At 41.9% G+C, this 23,995-nt stretch overlaps 2 protein-coding genes across 8 annotated transcripts in view; one reads left to right on the forward strand and one right to left on the reverse strand.

Annotated features, from left to right (window-relative positions):
* Nucleotides 1-23,995, forward strand: part of hecw2b (HECT, C2 and WW domain containing E3 ubiquitin protein ligase 2b) — a 377,012-nt gene that overhangs the window by 209,198 nt on the left and 143,819 nt on the right. For all 7 annotated transcript variants that reach the window (XM_063051950.1, XM_063051951.1, XM_063051956.1 and 4 more), the window contains 5 exons: nucleotides 1,290-1,390; nucleotides 5,956-7,398; nucleotides 7,706-7,801; nucleotides 13,804-13,954; nucleotides 17,898-18,013. In XM_063051950.1, coding sequence (XP_062908020.1) covers nucleotides 1,290-1,390; nucleotides 5,956-7,398; nucleotides 7,706-7,801; nucleotides 13,804-13,954; nucleotides 17,898-18,013 — 1,907 coding nt within the window. The remainder of the gene's footprint in view (nucleotides 1-1,289; nucleotides 1,391-5,955; nucleotides 7,399-7,705; nucleotides 7,802-13,803; nucleotides 13,955-17,897; nucleotides 18,014-23,995) is intronic.
* On the reverse strand, nucleotides 9,169-10,147 carry LOC134348490 (BCLAF1 and THRAP3 family member 3-like). The gene has a single exon (XM_063051957.1). The coding sequence runs from the start codon at nucleotides 10,116-10,118 to the stop codon at nucleotides 9,555-9,557; it is 564 nt and encodes a 187-aa protein (XP_062908027.1). The 5' UTR covers nucleotides 10,119-10,147; the 3' UTR covers nucleotides 9,169-9,554.

Below are 23,995 nucleotides of genomic sequence, written 5' to 3' on the forward strand. Positions count from 1 at the left end.
AACACCTTTTTGATGAAACGGGGATGTTATCCCTAAATCTTGGCCAAAGTGTAAGCTGTTAATAGGATTGAAACAGGTCACTTGGCTATTATTGCAGGTTGTTTGCAATTGTACTTGACAACAGTGTTAACACTTCAGAAATATTTCATTGTTTGATCTGAGTGAGGCATGAAAGGCAGTTCATGGCAGTTATTAATTTGAACAAATGTCTTTTGGACATTTAAAAAATTTCTATGGGTACATTCAAATGTTTCTGAGTTTAATACTGTTGAGAGATGAGTAGTGTGATCCTTTTTTGTTAAAGTCAGTGAATATTGAAGCACGTTAAAAAAACAAAAGAGCAAGAGCCAGGCCATGCCGAACCAAGTCCTTACAGTATGACTGAACAGAATTTTTTTGAAGTCCTGTTGGCATGGTAGCGATGGTCTTCCCATGAGATGCAGCAGGCTACAGATGCTTAGTTGGCTGCAGGACATGGAATGCTTTGGTACTTACTGCCAAATGTTCCTGATGATCAGAGAGATTTGGGAACAGTTGCGGGGAAAAAGTAATTGAACAATGCATAGTAGATAACACTAATTAAAACATAAATGTTGAGTTGAAATAAGGAAAAGTAAACAAGTTACCTTTTCAAATGAGGTTCAGCTGAATGTACTGGGCATGGCTGGTGTAAAATTGAAGGGCCAGCTACAAAGTGTATCCTTAGCCCAGCGGAACAACTCAGTGAATGGCTTTGTACAGTGGTAAAGCAAGAGGTTGCATGTGGTTCTGTACTCTCCCGTGCATTCTGTACATCTGTACTGCCCTGCACAGACAGAGAAATGTGAGGGGCATCGCCAAGGACCTACTAGCTTGCCATTAACAGAGTCCAACCCATTAATCATAGAGATTTTTTTCTATGTGGTTGCTGATTTTTCAGAAAATGTATAAAAATGACTTTTCAGTTTCTATTGACAATTGAAAAATGCCACATCAAGATCATTAGGTGCATTATATTTTAAATCTTGAGACATCTTGGTGTGATGCACTGGGAGCTTTTTTCTGCTCGGCACTTTATACATCAGAGTATATTACTTATTCTTTACACTATGCTTCAAAGATTTGAAGGACATTATATTCTCCCCAGACGAACTTTGTAACCATGGAACCATTAGAATGATGAAATAAACCAGCAGTCATTACGGCAAACCAAATGAATTACTTTATATCAGTTTATTGTAAAAAAAATTAAACCTTAAATATCATTTATCTTTAAAAGGTGAATCATATTGAGTCATTTCTTGTTTCAGGGACCAGACCGTAAGCTACAACCTGTGCAGGAGACTTCCAACTGATCATGTCAGCGGTCAGCTCCAATTCCGGGTGGAGCTCACATCATCTACTCATGAAGGTGAGGGAAACCTTCATCCAATCTTCGTCATTTACTGTCATCTTTGATCCCTGATTAATTCTTAATCCTCATCAGTCTGGTGAATTTCTTATTGATGTTACTGGCGTGACTGATTGAAATTGAGCCACATGGGTGGAGGCTGTAACTGGGAAATACAAATGTCTTTATTCACACAGCAAACCTCCAGGAGTGAGAGAGAGTGAGTCCAGGAAAATCCAAAGGCATCTCACTCTCCTGATACAATATTTTATCTTCCAACATAAGGTAACGATAAAGGATTAAAACTAAGCCATAATGAAGCTAATAAATGATTAATTATAGTTTCATTTGCTATGATCACCTACTTCACTTCAACATCTGAAATATAGTGAATTACAAATTTCCAATGGCAGCTCAATGTAACTAGCAGAACCCCTTCACACATTCATTACCAGAGTCTGTTCCAAAAGCCAAACACCCAAAACATAACCCTTTTGTTAAAGTTTTGAAGGAACTTTACCATGAATGTGCAACTAACCAGAAAATTACGTGACAAAATAGATCTGTCCTGAACGGTGCCTTGAGTTCGTGGGGAATACCCCTTTAACTCCGTGCTAATAGTAAGAATGTTCATCTGGTCTTCCCCTGTATAGTTTCAATGGAACAGTATCAGAATGTCCCACAGTCAGCAACTGGTCTCACTAGCCACAAAGTATCAGTTCAAAGTTAAATTATGTACAGGTTTTATTTCCATAAGACTGGTTCTCGTTTAGTTAATCCATAATCCTGATGTGTAATAATTTATCTTGATTCCTTGACTCTTGGAAGATTCCTTTATTTTGTAGTGTTGGTTATGGTACATGTCTTATTTATATTACATTTGTTATGGATTTGCCTTGAAGTGTTTCCTTGGAAATTGGCAAGTGAGCAATGTTGAAAACAATGTTGCACACCCCATTATTTTGCCTCTTTAATGTATAGGTTAAATAAGGAAAATGCAATATGATTTTCCATGCATTTCCCTAAAACAATACAAATTTTCCTTATTGCAAAGGTACTGTTTCCACTTGGTTATTCAGATTACAAAGTAAGATTCTTTGTCCCTTCAGCCTAATTACAATGTAACTTATTACAATTTCCAACGCTTCACTCCTACTGAAACTGAAGGGACAAAGAATCTGGCTGATTGACCTAATTAGATTAAAAACAAACAAAAATAAGAGCTGAAGATCCTCCCTGGGGTCTTGGTGAACTACAGTAAGTTAGAGGCTATATAGAAACAGAAATTGCTGGAAGTACTCAGTGGGTTAGGCTTCATCTCTGAACAGAAGAACAGCATTTAAGGGCTTTAGTGTTTATCTTTCTTATTTGAGATTTCTAGTATCAACAGTTTTTTAAATATAATTACAATTATATATTGGAGTCAATGTGCTTGTCTTTGTTTGCTTTGGAGTCTTATTGTCATATCTCTTAAAGAAAATGTAACAGCCATACTGTTTCTGAACAGAACCCGTCGACGGCATTCATTGCCCGTGTTCTTGGTTTTCCTGATAGTAGCTTCTCAGGATCCAGAAAGTTGATGGTGCTAGCTGAAATGGTCCTGAAATTGAGCAGCAACTGGGCCTCAAATAATGTGAGGGGGATGCGGGATGTAGCAAGGCAATAATAAGCCTACCCATAAAACTTCAGTGGAAGTCCAACTGTTTGCAGATCTGCCTGTCAGAGATGCCACAAGTTCATCAGTGGTTTTAATAGGGCAGGCAATCAGAAATATTTGAAAACATTAAAAAAAATTTTAAAAATAAACGAATAAAATGCTTAGCAATTTGGAATACTTAATAACAACCAAATGTAAATTACAATATGCAACCTATTTTGTTTCTTCCTTGACACACAATTACCATTCACTTGAATGTGCCTGCAGACTCTGCACAAGAGCTGGTGAATTTCAGCAAACTTTTTATATACTTGTAGCAACAAGAAGGCTATTCATCCCACCAGATCCATGACAGCTCCCAACGGAGCAATCCTATGCATCTCATTCCTCCCTTCCTCATTTCTCTGTAGCCCTTCAGTTTATTCTCCCTTACATGCCCATCAATTGCCCTTTCATTCGTTTATAGTTACCTTCACTGGCACATAATTTACAGCAGCCTTCCCAAATGTCAGCATGCCCTGTTTTTCCCAGTGCACAAGTCTGAGATTTACTGCAACGTCAACAACTGTTGTAGTAGCCCACAGAAAGTACAGAACCCTTTGCAAAACCAAGCAAGGCACCTACATAATACATTACTTTTATAAAGCTACAGTATGTGTCATTGTGCCATGTAGGGCACCACGGTAGTGTTAGCGTCCGCTATTACAGCTCAGAGCATTGGAGTTTGGAGTTCATTTCTGGTGTCTTCTGTAAGAAATTTTGTATGTTCTTCCTGTGAGCATGTGAGTTAACTGCAGGTGCTCTGGCTTCCTCCCACAGGTCAAAAACATGCCTGTTAATAGGTCAGTTGGTCATTGTAAATTGTCCTGTGATTAGGCTAGTTTTAAATAGGTGGGTTGCTTGGCTGTGCAGCTCGTTAGGCTAGAAGGGTCTGTTGCACACTATAATCTCTAAATAAAAATAAATAAAATTTGGAAAGCAATTCTTAAAAATTGAAGTTGATTGCTTAAAGTAATTCAGCTTATCTAAATACTTCAGCATAGAAAATGATTTTGAATTCATATAAAGAGATGTAAAAATACAGAAGGGTAAATAGTAAGCAGGAGGTACTTTAAGGAGGATGACCAAATGACTTGTTTTAAATTATGTCTAAGAGTATCTTAAAGGAGCTGGTGAGCTCAATGTTTGCAAATGGAGGTTAATTAAAATTAGTGTTTCACGTGGATATAAGGTTAGTAGATCTACTAATAGTAACAGAGAAGTGAATAAAAATGTATAGATAAGTTGTTGAATGTTCGAGGTAGACGGTAATTTCAGGCCAAGTGGTGGGCTGTTGATGTGGCAGAGAGGACAGGAGGCCAGCAATAACAGACTGGTCTCCCATTCTTAGTACTATATTAATGGTTGTGTTCAAACGAGAATGTTTCAGTGTTAGGGTAGAGGATGGTCAGAAGTGGGTGTACAGGTTGCTGAGATTACAGAGGGCTTTGCATCCTGTTCTGTCTTGGATTGACAACATGCGGAAGTGACAGCAAGGATTGAGACAAGGTGGAAGGAAAGAACCAGGATGCTTGGAGCATGTGGTGCTTCTGAATGTTGCTTCCAAGAGAAAGGACAAGACGAGGAGACAAGTCGACCCAGGTTAGGTCCTTCTATGACATGAGTGGTAACCGTGCAAAGACCCTGTAATGAATAGTGGTTCTCAATGGACTGTATATATGTATATGAGCTGCTGGCCCATCTCGGTTAGCAGAGAACTCTCACATTCTTCACTCCATTATGTGCACTTCCCTGTAGCAATAACTTGATATCAAGAGCTGGCTCCTGGTCAACAAGGTCCAACAGAACTGAGCCTTGCAACTGGAAATGCACAAGTGATCCACAGAAATGTTTTAAGAGACAGGACAGCCACACGCGTGGGCTATAAGCTACCTTTGCATATTTTTGACATTCACCAACTTTGAAAAGTATTGGTCAATCATATTAATGAAGTATTTAAAACTGCTAAACATTTACAGATTTATTGAGAGTTAAAAGTAATTAAACATCTAAAAATACAACAATACTTTAAGATAATTAACATAACTAATTAAAAATGCAAATCACCTGAAACTTTCTTATCTCCTTTGGAGGGAATTCTTTCCACTGAACTAGATAGCACAGACTCAGTGAGCTGATTTCCTCATATGACTGCTGTTTATCTGCAGGAATTTGATATTTTGCTGCTGGACTCAACAAAAAATCTAATGTCGGAACACAGTCAGAATGACAGCAGAAAGCTTATATGAGTGGCTCTCAGAAGTGATTCAGATTTTCAGCTTGGCCTTTTTGTCAGCAAAATTATCTTCTATTGAGAACAGCACAATGCTCTGACTTGGTAGAACTGTCTCCCACAACTCCAGCAACCTGGGTTCAATCGTGACCCTGGGATGCTTTCTGTACGGAATTAGCATTTTCTCCCCGACAGCATGGGATTCCCCTCGATGCTCCAGTGTCCTTCCACATTCTGAGGATGTGGATTGGTAGTTCCATTGGCCAATATAAATTACCCTCATTGTGTTGAGAAATAGAATCTGGAAAAGCTGACAGAAAACGTGGGAAGTGAAAGGAATAAAGGGGATTAGTGTAAGTAAACTCAGTGTATAATGGTTGCCGAGGACACTGGGCTGAGAAGCCTGGTTTTGTGCTCAATGGAACTGGCATGAATTAGATTTTTGCAATAAATTGTTTGTCCTGTTGATTTATGTAAACAGTTCTAGTTGGCAACATTGTGTAAAGATTTGCTTCGTTTAATTCTTATTTAATTACCTGAATACCCTTTTATGGTAAATTTGTAAAAATAGAAGACCAGGAATAGCGCTCATATATTTTGATGGTAATTGAAGTCTGCTTTTGTGCTTTAAATTAAATATGTTCATTAAATGTCTAGATGCTTCCCCTGAAACTCTGGGCACTTACCTTGGAGCCAATGGTGTAAATGGAGATTTGGGCAGTCCATCCGATGATGAAGATCTGCCAGATCCATCAGTTTCAGCAGCACATCCTGGCCACATGCAAGTTTTTGTGAATGGATCTCTCCAAAAAGAAAGTGCAGGCACGCACCTTCTAAGTGCAACCAGCGAAATTGGACTTTTGGACAGTGCATTTGCAGTACACAGTGAACCTTCATTGCCAAGACATTCAACCTTTCGCCAAGAATCGTTGAACGATTACCTCGATACAGTCTGTGCCCATGGAAGTATTAAACCGAGCTTGGCGGAAGCTCACCTGCATCAGATTGGAGCCTCTCCCAAATTAAGAAGCAGTTTCCCTACAGACACTAGATTAAATGCAATGCTTCACATCGACTCAGATGAGGAAGACCATGACGTTCGTCCGGAGTTAGCTTGTGAGTTTCACGTAGCAGAGGAGAGTGATGAAAATGGCATACAATTTAAGTGTGCGTCTGAAAGAAATGAGCATTTGGACACTCAGCAGTACACCAATGGGGATCAGCATGGGTTTGGAAGGTCTTTTGACTCACAGATCAATCTATCTGTAACTGAAGGGGCATCAGCCTCGGGTGCAGTGCACCAACCATTATCAGACTCTCAGTGCAAAGATTTTGATGAGGCGGTGTGCAGCCTTTCTTCAACGGTACAGATTGTTGGGGAGGATGAGCAGGACAGTTGTGAGGGACAGAGCGGTGGTGACATTACTGCTAGTACATGTCAAGAAGATCAAGAGCTTCCTCAGCCCGTAGCTGATCAGACGATCGATGCTGCAGGCAGTGCAGAGAGATCGCTCACACAAACAGAATCAGTAGATCGAACCTCAGAACCATCCCAAGTGTCCTCGGAGAATGAGCAAAGTGATGCCACGCGTACAGAGAGTGTCAGTGAGGCCAGCACGAGGCCAGAAGGAGAGAGTGATCTGGAAGGGGCTGACAGCTCGTGCAATGGAAGTGGCTACACTACAAGAGTATCTTCTTCCGTCGGAAGCGCCACGCGGTTTTCCTCCTTTGAGAGTGCCAGGTTCCCGGAAACCCCAGCATTCTCCTCTCAGGATGAGGAGGATGCCACCTGCCCAGCTGACCTGACAGCTGACGCTGCTGTAGAAGTCCAAGATTCTGATGGGAGCACAAATGTTCCGGCAACTGAAGAAACTAGTGAAAGCAACCAGGAGGCAACACAACAGGTGCAGGAGCCTGTTACAATGGATGCATTACCTACAGCATCTGAGGGCGAGGAAATTTGGCAGAGGAGAAGTTTGCAGGTGGCAGCATCTGCAGCCAATGACCTGTCACAACAAGAAGAGGCCAATGTACCTCCTGCCACAACTCCAGAGGATGCAAGTGAAGCAGCAGCGGAGACTGAAGGGGGTGATGTTCCAGGTAAGGAAAACAAATGTAGAATGTCATTATGTGGGGTCAAACCAGATAGTCAAATAACAAAGTAGAGTAACTTAATTACCTGCTGGTGAGAGTATCTTTTCTTGTAAAGGTCTAGACTAAAAAAAAAACCTTTCACCTGGACTTTTAAACTGAATGCTTATGTGATGTGTGTTGCATTATAGTTTGTATTTACATTAGGGGAATTGGTGATTAAAAGATTTTAAAATATTGGACTAATGTCATTGGAGCCAAATTTATGAATGGCACTTTGTTAACACTCCTACTATTGTTCAATATTCTTGGCCAGATTCTCCATCAAGCAGTCACCAGCCTTTGAGGTCCCTACCCTCAGTGCGGCAAGATGTGACACGTTATCAGCGTATTGATGAACCGCTACCACCAAGTGAGTCTATTAAATCTCCTCAGATTTGTGGTTTTTGTACGTTATTCCCACCTGACTTTTTGCCAATTAAGAAAATTGATGGAAAGCCTGCAGGAATGAAGTAAATTATATTTCTACCAAAGCCTCAGTGAACCACTATGGATTGTGCTGATATTCCATGACCACTTTATAGAGTCATAGAAAAGTACAGCACAGAGAACAGGCCATTCAGCCCATCTAGATCATGTCAAACCATTTAAACTGCCTACTTCCATTGACCTGCACCAGGACCATAGCCCTCCAGATCCCTACCATCCATGTACCTATCCAAACTTCTCTTAAACATTGAAATCGAGCTTGCATACATCACCTTCGCTGGCCACACTCTCTTGGCCCTCTGAGTGAAGAATTTTCCCCTTGTGTTCCCTTAAACTTTTCACCTTTCACCTTTAACCTATGACCTCTAGTTTGTAGTTCCACCTGACTTCAATTAGAAAAATCTGCTTACATTTACCCTCTCTATACCCCTCATAATTTTGAATACCTCTGACAAATCTTCCCTCAATCTTTAATTTTTAAAAAGGTTGTTTAATTCTGATATTTTAGTCTGTTGAAAAACATGTAATTTTAACATGAACAAGTGATTTCAAATGATTCATTACTGAACTTGATGCCAACTGTGTTTAAGTAAATTTTAACAATGGTGTCCAAATAAAGAAATCAGAGCCAATCTGACAATGGGTACAAGAACTTAAGATCACAAATATCTCCCGGTTTATATTTTCCCATAATTATTCTTGCCCTTTTATGATATTTGTTGCAATGCACAATGTTTTTGCTGGATTAGCAGTCTTGTTTCGATCACTTTTCTGGCATCTCCAATCTCATCCAAATTTTTGATTGAATTATTTGCTAATTATGCATACAATTGTACGGAGAGGACAATTCCCATTTCAATAAAATGGGAAAGAACTTAAGTATGAGCAACAATATCTCAAATAAATATCAACAGTTTATTTGCACATGTGAAACTGCATAATCAATTGAAAAGCACAACCATGAGAGCATAACCAGCCAAAAAGATTGATATAAAAAAAACTTTTATTCAGACAACTATATCAATAATCAGTCCACTGTGGCCAAGTGGAAAGTACACAAAGATCCACATTTAATTTTCAACTATGACCCACAACAACTCGACACACCAATTATTGATTAGTTGTCGATCAACCCTAGCACTCCGAACACAAATGTAGCTATTTTCAACTCTTGATTATATTTGAGTAAATTGATATTTCATCACAATATTTATTGATTTTAAATAACGTGCAGCTCACACCAACTTAACCTGCAGCAGTGGGGGGGGGGTGGTGGAAATAATCAGAATACATTAACTCATACTATTAAACTGTTTTCACTAATGTCCAGATTACTCAGTGTACTTTAAGTGTTGTAAGTTCCTCTAACTACTGTGAAATAAGATGAACAAATTGGATTCACAGCAAGCTGCTCAGGGCATCAGGATTTATTCCAACTAAAGTCAGCCTCTGGAGATTTTCTTCATAAATAGAATTGAACTCCTCCACTTCCTGGTCAATTACTTGTCCGTGGTACTGCTGGATAATTCTCTTTCATATCTTCTTTTTCTCAGTATCCCTTCTTTGAAGTGTTTGGTGAATACCTTTGGATTAGTACATCCGAAACCAACACCATATAGACGTCGATACTTCGACTCAATATTGTAAAATTTCTTTCGCCCAGATGTATACTCCTTTCAGAAATTCGCAATAGGCTTTCTTGTTACTCTCATTCGATGTTCCACCAACTCAGTTGTCGGCTTTCTTGATGTTTTCACTTGAGTGGAGGAGTGAGATTTTTCAATCCTTGCAGATCTGTGAGACAGCAACTTGCGCTCCTCATTTTGAAAGGACTCCTCATACTTGCCATGTAACTTTTCCTTTCTCCTCCTCTCTATGTCATGGCGAAAATCATCTGGATTTACTGCAACCCATGTGCTTGGCTTTCTTCCAATAGGTTTCCGTTCTTGGTTGTGCAAGTCTGCCAATGATATGTCAATCTGTCTGTGAATCTCGGGACCAAGATCTCTTCCCTCTTTTTGTGGACTTTGTGCATTTTGTAACTTTGAAAAGCGGTCATGTAAAGTTATCTCAGAAGACTTAAAATGATCTTCTTTAGTTTGGTGCACCAAAGTGATTATCTCCTGTGCAAATTCTCCTGAAGAGATATTTGGGTTAGCCTTCAGTGATGAACCCATATGCTCAAACACATGATGAAACTCATCTGATTTCTTGCCAACACTAGCCAAATCCCGAGACATTAGTCTCTCTGAAGAATGGCTTGATGCAGGCCTGTGCTATCTTCCCTCAATCTTATACATTCTGAGGAATGAAGACCTAACCTATTCAATCTTTTCTAATAACTCAGGTCATCCAGTCCTGGCATAACCAAATTTTGCCTTGCCAATGTCTTATATAACTTCAAAATAACATTCCATCTCCTATACTCAATACTTTGATTTATGAAGGCCAATGTGCCAAAAGCTTTCTTTACGATCCTAACTACCTGTGATGTCACTTTCAATGAATTGTGGACCTATATTCCCAGATCCTTTTGTTCTGCTGCATTCCTCAGTGTCTTACTGTTTACTGTGTAAGACTTACCCCGGTTGTACTTCAGTAGGACCAAATCTTCACACTTGTCTGCATTAAATTCCATCTGCCATTCTTCAGCTTATTTTTCCAGCTGGTCCAGATCCTGCTGCAATCTCTGATGGTCTGCCTTGCTGTCCACTGCACCCCCAGTCTTGGTATCATCTACAAATCAGTTTATTAAATTGTTATCCAGATCACTGATATTAATGACAAACAAAAACAGACCCAGCACAGATCCCTGCAGCACTCCACTAGTCATAGGCCTCCTGTCAGAGAGGCAACCATCTACTTCCACTCTGGCTTCTCCCACAAAACCAATGTCCAATCCAATTTACTACCTCATCTACAGCACATTACAGGCCCTTTGGCCCATAATGTTGTGCCGACCATGTAACCTACTCTAGAAACTGCCTAGAATTTCCCTAACACGTAGCCCTCTATTTTTCCTAAGCTCCATGTACCTATCCAAGAGGCTGTTAGAAGACCCAATTGTATCTGCTTCTACCACCACTGCTGGCAGTTCATTCCATCTACCCACCACTCGCCATGTAAATAAATAAATAAATGAATGAATCAGTCTTCCCCTGACATCCCCTCGGTACCTATTTCCAAGCATTTTAAAACTATGCCTCCTTGTGATAGCCATTTCAGCCCTGGGAAAAAGCCTCTGGCTATCAACATCATCAGTGCCTCTTGTCATCTTATGCATGTCTATCAGGTCACTTCTCATCTTCTGTTGCTCCAAGAAGAAAAGGCCACGTTCACTCAGCCTATTTTCATAAGGGACACCCTCCAATCCAGGCAACATCCTTGTAAATCTCTTCTGCACTCTCTAACCAAGCTTCTTGACCAATTTCCTATGTGGGACCTTATCAAAGGCCTTGCTGAAGTCCATGTAGACAGCATCCACTTTCCTGGTAACTTCCTCAAAAAGGTCTGTAGGATTGGTTGGATATGACCTACCACTTGCAAAGCCATGCTGACTATCCCTACTCAGTCCATGGCTACCTAAATACTCCTTTCTAAAAGCCTGCCTATTAAGCTATTTTACTCCTGTTCTACTTTTAATTTTGGGAAATTGTGAACCATTTCTATCACAGAATTGAGGGTTGGGAGGAGGTGACAACAGTCTTTAGAATTGGAAATGTGACCAAGTAGTGAAATTGGAAGTAAAATAATTTTGAATGTTTATGTTTGCCACATTATAAGTTCAAGTAATTGAAGCCCACTTTTATCAGAGGTTTCTTCACATATAAACAAGCTGAGGAAATACTAATTGCTGTGTGGAAGAAGGCCTTTCATTTCCTCAAGCCTTCACACAAGCAATCCAATCTGTCTGTTCCTCTGGTCCTTGCTCTTTTGCTGTCTGAACTTTTCTCCCTCAAATATCCGGTCCAGATAAATCAGATCATACTACTCATTAAGAGGATCGACACCAGATATTAGCCATATTCAGCAAGATAAAGCTGTTCCTTGCCCACTCCTGTTCCTCACCCCCAACAACTTAAACCTGTTTCATTTGGTTCTTAGCTCTTTCTTACACTCACTTCATCTGGACTCTTTCAAATCATATCACACTCTCCTTTCTTTCAAGAAGAATGAAAATCCCAGTTCTTTTAATCTTTCCTTGTATCTAAAGCCCTACACACTAAATCATTTCTGCAAATGTGGCATCTTCATTACCTTCCCATTGATCAATGACCACAATCGAGTATAAAATACAGATGAATCTGTGTTTAACGGTACTTCAACATAATCTTTTTGTCTGTGTTCCGTGTCTCTCTCTACAAAATCAAGAATTCAGTTAACATAGAACATAGAATAGTACAGCTCATTACAGGCCCTTCGGCCCACAATGTTGTGCCGACCATTAAAACCCTGCCTCCCATATAACTCCCCACCTTAAATTCCTCCATATACCTGTCTAGTAGTCTCTTAAACTTCACTAGTGTATCTGCCTCCACCACTGACTCAGGCAGTGCATTCCACGCACAACCACTCTCTGAGTAAAAAACCTTCCTCTAATATTCCTCTTCAACTTCCACTCCTTACCTTAAAACCATGTCCTCTTGTACTGAGCAGTAGTGCCCTGGGAAAGAGGTGCTGGCTGTCCACTCTATCTATTCCGCTTAATATCTTGTATACCTCTATCATGTCTCCTCTCTTCCTCCTCCTCCTCTTCAAAGAGTAAAGCCCTAGCTCCCTTAATCTCTGATTATAATGCATACTCTCTAAACCAGGCAGCATCCTGGTAAATCTCCTCTGTCCCCTTTCCAATGCTTCCACATCCTTCCTATAGTGAGGCAACCAGAATTGGACACAGTACTCCAAGTGTGGCCAAACCAGAGTTTTATAGAGCTGCATTAACATAAAATCAAAGAACAATACCGCATGGAAACAGGTGCTATGGCCCAACTAATCCGTGCTGACCACAGCGCCCGCCCAGCTAGTCCCAGTTTCCAGTTTTTGGCTCATCCTTGAAGCTCCGCCCCGCCGTGTACCTTTTCAGGTGCTTCTTTAATTGTATCTGTCTGAACCATTTTTTCTGGCAGCTCATTCCATATTGTCACTACCCGCTGTGTGAAAACGTTGCCCCTCAAGCCCCTTTTAAATCTTTTCTAAATCTTAGCCCCTTAGTTTTGGACTGTCTTACCTTGTTGCCATAAAACCTTATCTACATCCCACATAACACTATATATTTCTCTTAAGGTTGCATCTCATTCTCCTATGTTCCCAGCCTGGCCAACCTCCTGCTGTCACTCAGGCTTTCTTGTCCTGGCCACACCCTTGTAAATTTTCTCTGCACTCCTTTCAGTTGCCTTTTTCTAAATAACTGATGCAATCTATCTTGCCACCTTCAAATATTTGTATGCATGTCATTCCAGGTTTTAAGTTAATCCTTTGTTGCCTTTTCTCATTCTTCTTTCCAATTTTGGGCTGAAAATCACAGAAGCTGATGGATTCACTTTAAAGTTTTGAATGTGATAAAAGCCAGTTGTGAGTTACAGGTCGTCTTAACTACAGTTATAAATTTTCTATTAGCAGCTCTAATAAAAGATGAAAGAAATATAGTATTTAATGTGTGGCATTAAAACCCCTAAAGTTGGACTAGCTAGGATACAAATACTGTTACCAGTTCACTTACTGCAGGATTAATTCTGCTGGTACAGTATAACCTTCCCAGAGTTTATTGCTCAGGGGAGTTCTTTTTAAATGTTAGTTGGCTCAGACATTGAAATTTGCAAGTGAATTTTGGGAATCTGTTTTAGCATAATCTTAAATGTCAAAATGACTGTGGAAATTCTGTCTCTGTATTTGATTTCTGTTGTTCTGCTGTACGTTCCACCATAGATTGGGAAGCTCGCATTGACAGCCACGGACGCATTTTCTATGTGGACCATGTGAACAGGACAACCACTTGGCAAAGACCCACAACTCCTGCACGTCAGCAAATGGTTCAACGTTCGAATTCCATCCAACAGATGGAGCAGCTGAATAGAAGGTACTGGAATATAATCTAAGTTCAAGTTTATTGCCATGGGCATACACACACAGCCTATAAAGGCATGAAAATTAGGTTTTTTTTTGCGTAGCAATGCAGTACATTACAAATGTAACAAACATAAAGTCAACATAAATTAACATATTATCCATAACTTGCATGACAAAGTAAACATGATGACACTAGTACAGGTTGAGAGAGAGGAAAAGAAATGTATTTTGAGTTGGTGTTTGGGTTCAAGAACTTGATGAAAATGAGAGAGAAGCTATGCCACATATTTTGCCCTCCCATTGGTTAGTGCAATTGATTCAGATTAGATTCCACTGTCAGGCTGACTAGGAGAAGTCAGCTAGTTTGGCTGATTTAGTTTTATCTGGAAATAGCCACTAAAGGTAAATTTATAAAGTTATGAACACTGGTGCAGTGACATGTCAATACACTTAAACTGGTGGTGGTGTTCAGGTGGAACAACATTGAGCACACCACTCACCTCGATGAAATTTTGCATGAGATGCTTGAAATTAGTTAAAGGTATTTGGTAGTTTTATTTTGTTATGGTTTGAGTCTTAGTGCAACACTTCCTCATTGCTTTTGACGTGGCCACTGCTCAGTTTAAAGGATGTAAAACTGCATAGGATTCACATCGCAGTTGGTGTATTTGGCTCTTCTGGCCTGTATTCCAACCAATCCTCTTCCCACTTCATCTAATCTTAGCCAGTATGTCCTTCCTTTTATTTCACCATCCTGTACAAGTGTGACTTCAGTGTAATGCTGCCAAGCTGTTGCCCTGTCTACTCCATGTGACTCTGTCTACTCTGGGATATATATATATTGTATTCATAACTCTTATGCCCACAAAGCGCTCCAATTCCCACTCACATCCCAAAGATGTAGGACATAGGTCAGTGACTTAATTGGCCACTGTAAATTGCACAGAGTGTTAGAATTTTGAGTGGATTTGATGGAATATTGGGAGAACTTGATTACTGTAAGATGATTATAAATGAGTGGTTAATGGTTGGTAGGGATTCAGTGGGCCGGTTTCCAAGTTCAAGTTCAGTTTATTGTCATTCGGCTATACACATGTATACCGCAAAATGAAACGTTCCTCTGGACCAAGGTGCACAACACAGTACATATAACTCACAAACATAACACATAAAGTAATATTATCACAAATATATTAACAAATAATAAGGTGCATTTATGACATACAAGACCATGAGACGTAGGAGCAGAATTAGGTTATTCGGCCCATCAAGTCTGATCCGCCATTCCATCAGGGCTAATTTATAATCCCTCGACTCCATTCTCCTGCCTTTTCTCAGTGACCTCTGACCCCCCCCCAAGCTAGACAAGAGCCAATCAACCTTTGCTTTAACTCTACTTAATGAGTTGGCCTCTAGTCACCCGTGGCAATGAATTCCATAGATTCTCTGGCAAAAGAAATTCCTCTTCATCTTTGTTCTAAATGGGCATCCCTTTTTCCTGAGCCTTTGCCTTCTAGACTCACCCACTGTAGGAATCATCCTCTCCACATCCACTCTATTTCGGCCTTTCAATATTCGATTGGTTTCAATGCCTATCAATGCGATAGGATTCCCTCCCATTCTTCTAAATTCCAGCAAGGACAGGCCCAGGGCCATGAAACACTCTTCATACATTAACCCATTCATTCCCAGAATCATTAATCGGGGGCTTCTGGGTGACGTGGTTCGAAAGGCCAGAAAGGCCTATTCCATTGTCTAACTCATGAACTCATAAATTTATCATAAACCTCCTCTGGACCCTCTCCAATGCCAGCACATCTTTTCTTAGATAAGGGCCCAAAACAGCTTGCGATACTTCAGGTAAAGTCTGACTGATGCCTTATAAAGCCTCAGCATTACGTCTTTGCTCCTATATTCCAGTCCTCTCATAATGAATGCTAACATTGCATTTGCCTTCCTCACCACCAACTCAACCCGCAAGTTAACCTTTGGGGGATCCTGGACAGGGACTTCCAGGTTCCTTTGCACCTCTGAATTTTGAAATTTCTCTCCATCTAGAAAACCGTCTACGCCTATATTCTTTCTACAAAAGTGTATGACTATACACTTCCCTATCTGCCACTTTGCCCATTCTCCCAATCTATCCAAGTCCTTCTGCAGACTTCCTGTTTCCTCAATGCTACCTGCCCCTCCACCTAGCTTTGTTTCATCTGTAAACCTGGCCACAAAGCCATCAATTCTGCCATCCAAATCATTGGCTTATAACATGTAAAGAAGTGGTCCTAATACTGAGCCCTGTAGAATACTACTAGTTACTGGCAGCTAATCAGAAAAGGCCCTTTTATTCCCATTTTGTGCCTCCTGCCAGTCAGTCAATCTTCTATCCATGCTAGTAAATTTCCTGTAATATCATGGGCTCTTATCTTGTTAAGCAGCCTCACATGCGGCACCTTGTCAAAAGCCTTCTGAAAATCCAAATAAGCAACATCCACTAACTCTGTTTGTCTATTCTGCCTGTTATTTCCTCAAAGAAGTTCAACTGATTTGTCAGACAAGATTTTTCCCTTAAGAAAACCCAGCTGATTGTGGCATATTATCTTGTGCCTCCAAGTACCCTGAAATTTCATCCTTAATAATGGAGTCCAAAATCTTCTCAACTACTGAAGTCAAATTAACTGGCCTATAATAGCCTTTCTTCTGCTCCACCCCCTTCTTAAAAAGTGGAGTGACATTTTCATTTCTTCAGATCCATTCCAGAATCTGGTGATTCTTGAAAGATCATTACTAAGGCCTCTACAATCTCTTCAGCTACCTCTTCCAGAACCCTAGAGTGTAGTCCGTCTGGTCCAGGTGACTTATCTACCTTCAGATCTTCCCAAGCACCCTCTCCTTAGTAATAGTAGTTACTCAGGATAAAAAAGTAAACCGTTTAATGCTAGCGCTTCATACATGATACTACTAGGGTGATGGCAGGGTGTTCGGTAGTCTAATGGCCTGGGGGAAGAAGCTGTTTCCCATCCTAACATTTCTTGTCCTAATGCTATGGTACCTCCTGCCTGATAGTAGAGGGCAAAGAGGTTGTTGGACGGATGGGAGGGATCACTGACGATGCTGTATATGCTGCGCTCCTGATAAATGTCTCAAATGGGTGAAAGAGAGACCCCGATGATGCTCTCAGCAGTCCTTGCGAACTTTTATAGAAAATTGTGGTCAGATGCCTTGCAATTCTAGTTCCAGATGGAGATGCAGATGGTCAGGACACTGTTGAGGGCACTCCTGTGAAAACTGGTGAGAATTGGTGGGGTTTGGGGAAAACCCTCATTCGCTTCTATCTCCTCAGAAAGAAGAGATGCTGCTGTGCTTTCTTGACGAAAGAGAGGTTATTGAGGGACGAGGTGAGATCTGTTCTGTTCACTTCCAGAAACTTGGTGCTCCGGACTCTGTCTAAGGAGGAGCTGTGTATGTGCAGTGAGGAGGGGTCAGCCTGCACCCTCCTGAAGTCCACAGTCATCTCTTCAGACTTTTCCATGTTGAGAGTCAAGTTGGACCCGCGCCATTCTACCAGCTACAGTACCTCCTCTGCACACTGTCTCGTCGTGGTGATTCATGAGGCCAACCACTGTTGTGTCATCAGTGAACTTGATTCAGTTTGAACTGTACCTGGCAGTGCAGTCAGGCATCAGTAGCATGAAGAGCAGTGGGCTGAGCATGGAGCCCTGGGGGCTGCTGTTACTCAGCGTGATTGGAGCTAGAGATGTTTCTGCCAACACAGAAGAGTGCCTGTGGTCTTTCTGTCAAGAAATCCAGGATCCAATTACAGAGAGAGGTGTTGAGACATGTTCCCTTCTGTTTCGGTCCCATGAACAGGCAAAATCCTGAAACCACAACTATGGAAAACACCATATAGCTTCAGCCTTTGTAAACCTTCAAAACCCATTTCCACTCTTTTCCAGATATCAGAGTATTCGCCGGACAATGACAAATGAGAGGGCCGAGGACATGGGCCAGGCCAGTTGTTGTGTTGATGCGGGAGCAGGAGCTGAAAGCCATTTTGCTCATTTCAGTTCAGGTAAGGAGGCAGTCTATCTCCGTTCATTAACACATGTTTCATGAAAATCATGGCTGGCAGAGGTCAGTGTTCCATGTTTATGTAGAAATAATCAAAACTTATAATGGAATGAAATCTGCTATCAATATAGGGTAATGTAATGGGTGACAGATGACACATATTGTCTACAATAGAAAGTGTTCTACATAATGCACAACCATTGTCATCGAGTTGTTGCATTCACTTGAAGAGATGGTGTCTGATGTTAATGTAAGGTGACTGTTTGTATGGAAGTAAAAGGCCACAGGTTTCGTTAAGCAGATAAAATGACTCTTGCATGTTGTATTTACAAAATATTACATTGGTTTGAACGAGCTGAAGTCTAATTCGCTCTGTGAAAAATCACTCTGGACAATAGCAAATTTTACTATGTTGAAGCATCACTAAGTAGTTCTACTACAGCCACAGTGGTGAGTCTACTGGAAGACCCACTTGAATGTGATAAATATGTCACTCTGAAAAATTACCCATTACAGATTTTTAGACTGTCTGAGTCTGAGTGTGCCAAACAGTTGCTCTCCTTGCCTGACCTGGGTGACGCTAGGCCTTCAGAACTGATGGACCACATGCTATCTCTCCTGGGCAATCACTATCCTTGTTCCATTTTTGAAGAACTCTTTCTGCAACAAATCCATCCTTCCGCCTCCTTTTGCTGTCTCAATAAGCCCTGCCAACAGAGCCTCCAGCAGATTCATGTCTGCGGCTCCGAACCAGACTATGTTTTTACCACTCACGCTTTGGTATGAACGCCAAGAAGTGCCGATCACCATGCAGCTTTGACAGTGCCAGCACATCGGGACATCGGAGGTCTGTGAACACTGTGGGTTCTACCTGCCAAGGTTGTCGATTGTTCATTACAGGCACACTTTCAGGGTGGCGCTTCTTGTGTGATATGGGCGCTCAAGAGAGTGTGCAGAGAGTGACAGACCCCCGCTGGAGGATGTCAACAGCAGCAGGATTGGACTTATGGGACACAACATGTGATGCTCTGCTTTGGTGGATGACACTATACATGGGGCTTTGTCTAGACTAAAGCTGCTGCACCCCTGCTCGGTGCAGATACCTTGAGTGTCAAAAGACTGTTAATAGACCAAAAGAACTGCTGGCTTGTGGATGTGAAGGACTTACAGTTATTACCCTGTACCTCCAGTAAGTTCCACATATTGACTCAGTCTAGCACGTGCATCACCACATATGAATTCACTCGCCTGCTGGGCGAATTCCCAAACCTCATCAAGCCCAGTTTTTCCACTACAGCCACAAAGCATGGGGTCGAACAGCACATTTCTACATCTGGCTCGCCTATCCATGCCCATATGCAGAGATTGGACTCAGAAAAGCTGGCCAGTGCGAAGGCTGAGCTTGATGACATGGAAATGCTAAGCACTGTATGCAAGTTGAATAGCCCTTGCACTTCATCCTTCCACGTGGTTCCACAGTCCAGTGGCGACAATTACTGCCGCCTTCACAAGGCCACAACAACCAATCATTACCCGGTCTGGTACATTCAAGACTTTTTGGCACATTTAGCTGGATAGATATTTTTTTTAAAGTGGATTTAGTCAGGGACTGAGGTGCCTGTGTGCACTGAGTTCATTTTGAAAACTGCTTCTTATAACTCAGTTTGGCCTCTTTGAATTTCTGCATATGCTCTTTGGGCTGAAAAATGCAGCATAGACCTTCCAGCAACTAATGGACTCTGTGTTAAAAGAATTAGATTTTCTTTTTGTTCACCTGAATAACATACTTGTCACTGGTGCATCCAAAACCGAACACTTATGGCATCTCTGTGCACTTAAATCAACTGGCTAAATGCCAGTTCAGGTTGTCAACTATTGACTTTCTCAGCCACTGCATCACCAGAGAAGGTGCAACACGCTTGCTGTCAAAAGTCATTGCTATTATGGACTTTCCACTGCCCCACACACCATAGCACTGCAAGAGTTTTTAGATGTGAACTTCCATCACTGTTTCATTCTGCGAGATGCTGAACTTGTGCTCCACTTGTACAGTGTCCTTAAAGGCAGTGCCCCTAATTGTATGCTTGAGGGTCAATGGACATGTCTAGAGCTCTTTTGAATGCAAACTTACTGGTTCACCCGCTCCTCAGACTATGCTGTGTGTGCTGTGCACAAGCAGTTAGTAGGAGGCATGTGGCAGCTGCTCTCTTTCTTCAGCCAGCAGCAGTACACCCCCTCCCACCCAGGAGAAAGTACAACATGCTTGACTGCAAGCTTCTCAATCTCTGTCTGCCTGCCATTTTTGTTGTCTATGAAGATTGAGTTGCCTGGACTGTACTTGCTGGAATTCAGAAGAATGAGAGAAGATCTTATAAAAACATATAAAATTATGAAAGGGGTAGATAAGATGGAGGCAGGGAAATTGTTTCCACTGGTAGGTGAAACTAGAACTAGGGGACATAGCCTCAAGATTCGTGGGAGTAGATTTAGGATGGAGATGAGGAGGAGCTGATTTTCCCAGAGAGTGGTCAATCTATGGAATTCTCTGCCCAACGAGGCAATGGAGGCTACCTCAGTAAATTTATTTAAGACAAGGTTGGATACATTTTTGCATAGTAGAGGAATTAAGGATTATGGGGAAAAGGCAGGTGGGTGGAGATGAGTCGATGGCCAGATCAGCCATGATCTTATTGAATGTCGGAGCAGGCTCGGTGGGCCAGATGGCTGACTCCTGCTTCTATTTCTTATGTTCTTATGTCTAGTGGAGGGTTGGTGTTTCCCAGGGTTCATTGGCCAAAGCATCAGATTTTTGGTCTGTACGGCCGCAACACCACCTGGCCTACATTTTGGAATTCACAACTGACATACAGCACATTGACGGGAAAGATAATGCTGCGGCTGTTTGCCTCTGTTGGCCTGCCGTCAAACCAAATACATTAGGGTTGACTATGCCAGCATGGCAGCTAAACAGGCTACCGACCCAGAGAGAAAATAGACAATAGGTGCAGGAGTAGGCCATTCGGCCCTTCGAGCCAGCACTGCCATTCACTGTGATCATGGCTGATCATCCACTATCAGAATCCAGTTCCTGCCTTAACCCCATAACCTTCGATTCCACCATCTTTAAGAGCTCTATCCATCTCTTTTTTGAAAGCATCCAGAGACTTGGCCTTCACAGCCTTCTGGGGCAGAGCATTCCATATATTCACCACTCTCTGGGTGAAAAAGTTTTTCCTCAACTCCGTTCTAAATGGCCTACCCCTAATTCTTAAACTGTGGCCTCTGGTTCTGGACTCACCCATCAGCGGGAACATGCTTCCTGCCTGCTGTGTGTCCAATCCCTTAATAATCTTATATGTTTCAATAAGATCCCCTCTCAGCCTTCCAAATTCCAGTGTATACAAGCCCGGTCACTCCAATCTTTCGACATATGACAGTCCCGCCATCCCAGGAATTAACCTTGTGAACCTACGCTGCACTCCCTCAATAGCAAGAATGTCCTTCCTCAAATTTGGAGACCAAAACTGCACACAGTACTCCAGGTGTGGTCTCACCAGGGCCCTGTACAGCTGCAGAAGGACCTCTTTGCTCTTATACTCAATTCCCCTTGTTATGAAGGCCAGCATGCCATTAGCTTTTTTCACTGCCTGCTGTACTTGCATACTTGCTTTCAGTGACTGATGTACAAGAACACCTAGATCTCGTTGTGCTTCCCCTTTTCCTAACTTGACTCCATTTAGATAATAATCTGCCTTCCCGTTCTTACCACCAAAGTGGATAACCTCACATTTATCCACATTAAACTGCATCTGCCATGCATCCGCCCACTCACCCAACCTGCCCAAGTCACCCTGCATTCTCCTAACATCCTCCTCACATTTCACACTGCCTCCCAGCTTTGTGTCATCAGCAAATTTGCTAATGTTACTTTTAATTCCCTCATCTAAATCATTAATATATTGTAAACAGCTGCGGTCCCAGCACTGAACCCTATGGTACCCCACTGGCCACTGCCTGCCGTTCCGAAAGGGACCCGTTAATCGCTACTCTTTGCTTTCTGTCAGCCAGCCAATTTTCAATCCATGTCAGTACTCTGCCCCCAATACCATGTGCCCTAATTTTGCCCACTAATCTCCTATGTGGGACTTTATCAAAGGCTTTCTGAAAGTCCAGGTACACTACATCCACTGGCTCTCCCTTGTCCATTTTCATAGTTACATCCTCAAAAAATTCCAGAAGATTAGTCAAGCACGATTTCCCCTTCATAAATCCATGCTGACTTGAACCAATCCTGTTACTACTATCCAGATGTGTCATAATTTCATCTTTTATAATTGACTCCAGCATCTTTCCCACCACCGACGTCAGGCTAATCGGTCTATAATTCCCTGTTTTCTCTCTTCCTCCCTTCTTGAAGAGAGGGACAACATTAGCCACCCTCCAATCCACAGGAACTGATCCTGAATCTATAGAACATTGGAAAATGATTACCAATGTGTCCACGATTTCTAAAGCCACCTCCTTAAGTACCCTGGGATGCAGACCATCAGGTCCTGCAAACTGGAGACTTACAGTTTTTGACTCCTTGCACAGCCATCACATGATGGCTTCACAGAAAATGGTTGCTTAAAGTTTGTGTGGCATGGCCTTAGGAAGGATGTGTGAGCCTGTGTTGTGTGTCAGCAGACGAAAATTAACTGCTGTGTTCGGGCACCATCGGCACCTTTTGAATTCCCCGAGTGACTGTTTAACCACTTCAGTTTGGACTTGGTTGGACCTCTCTACCTGACCACCTGCCCCCCCCCCCCCCGTGGTTTCACAGCATCTTCTTTCCTTGGTGAACTGTACCACCAAGAGGCCAGAAGTTGTTCCTCTAGTGTTGACGATGGCTGTTGATGTTGCTCGGGTATTTATCAACTAAATTCACCACCCCATCTGATACTTCTTCTAACCACGGTCCCAAATTCACATCAGGCCTTTGAGTCACGATGGCCCAGAACCTCATGTTAAATTGCATAACACCATTGTGTATCACTCGCAGTACAGAAACCTGTGCAAATGGTTTCACCGTTCCTTAAAGGCTGCACTGAGGATCTCTCTAACAGATGAGGGTTGGCGTGACCGTCTCCCATGTGTCCTGCTCGGGCTCAGAACAGCTCCAAAAGAGGACCTGCTGTCCTCCGCAGCTGAGTTGGTGTATGGGTAGCCACTACGGGTGCCGGGTGATTTTATTCCTGAGACCACAACTGCCTGGTCAATGTTTCTGCAGCATTCCACCATTTTCAGTAAACTCAATACTTTTGCGCCCACTCATGCCTCCCATCATGGCACACAGCCCTCGGGTTCCAGTTGACCTTCGTTCTACCTTATTCATTTTTATCCACCATGATGTACATCAACCTCCCCATCCTAAGACCCCTTACGATAGTCTGTCTGCATTTTGGAATGGGATGAAAAATCTTTTATTGTAGATTGGAAGGGTAAACCTGAATATATTTCTGTAAATCACCTTAATCTGGCCCACCAAGACCTGGATGGTTCCACTACCACACTCCCTGCATCATGACATGACCATGTGCACGTCAGCGTACCCCTGGGTAAGCTGTTGCTCCGACCAAGGCACATAGGACATAAACCTGGTATGAGATTCAGGTAGAGTCTCAATGTCGGTTTTGGTGAATTCTGGGGGTGGCCTGTGTAGAATAATGTAATGTGTGACAGATGCCACATCGTTCATAATAGAAACTATTCCATTTAATTCACACTGTCATTGAGTTGTTGTGTTCATTTTAAGAGATGGTGTCTGACATAATGATGTTAGTGTGACAGCAGCTTTTGGTTTGTTCGTAATGGAAGTAAGGGGTTATGGCTATTGTTAAGCATAGAAAACAACTCTCCCATGTTTTACTGACAAAATCCTACAACAGCATGTGTCTGACACTTGGCATTATCTGTGCCCGAAACATGTGATAAGAGTGGGAAT

The sequence above is a fragment of the Mobula hypostoma genome, chromosome 6 (assembly GCF_963921235.1).
Source record: "Mobula hypostoma chromosome 6, sMobHyp1.1, whole genome shotgun sequence".
Lineage (NCBI taxonomy): Eukaryota > Metazoa > Chordata > Chondrichthyes > Myliobatiformes > Myliobatidae > Mobula > Mobula hypostoma.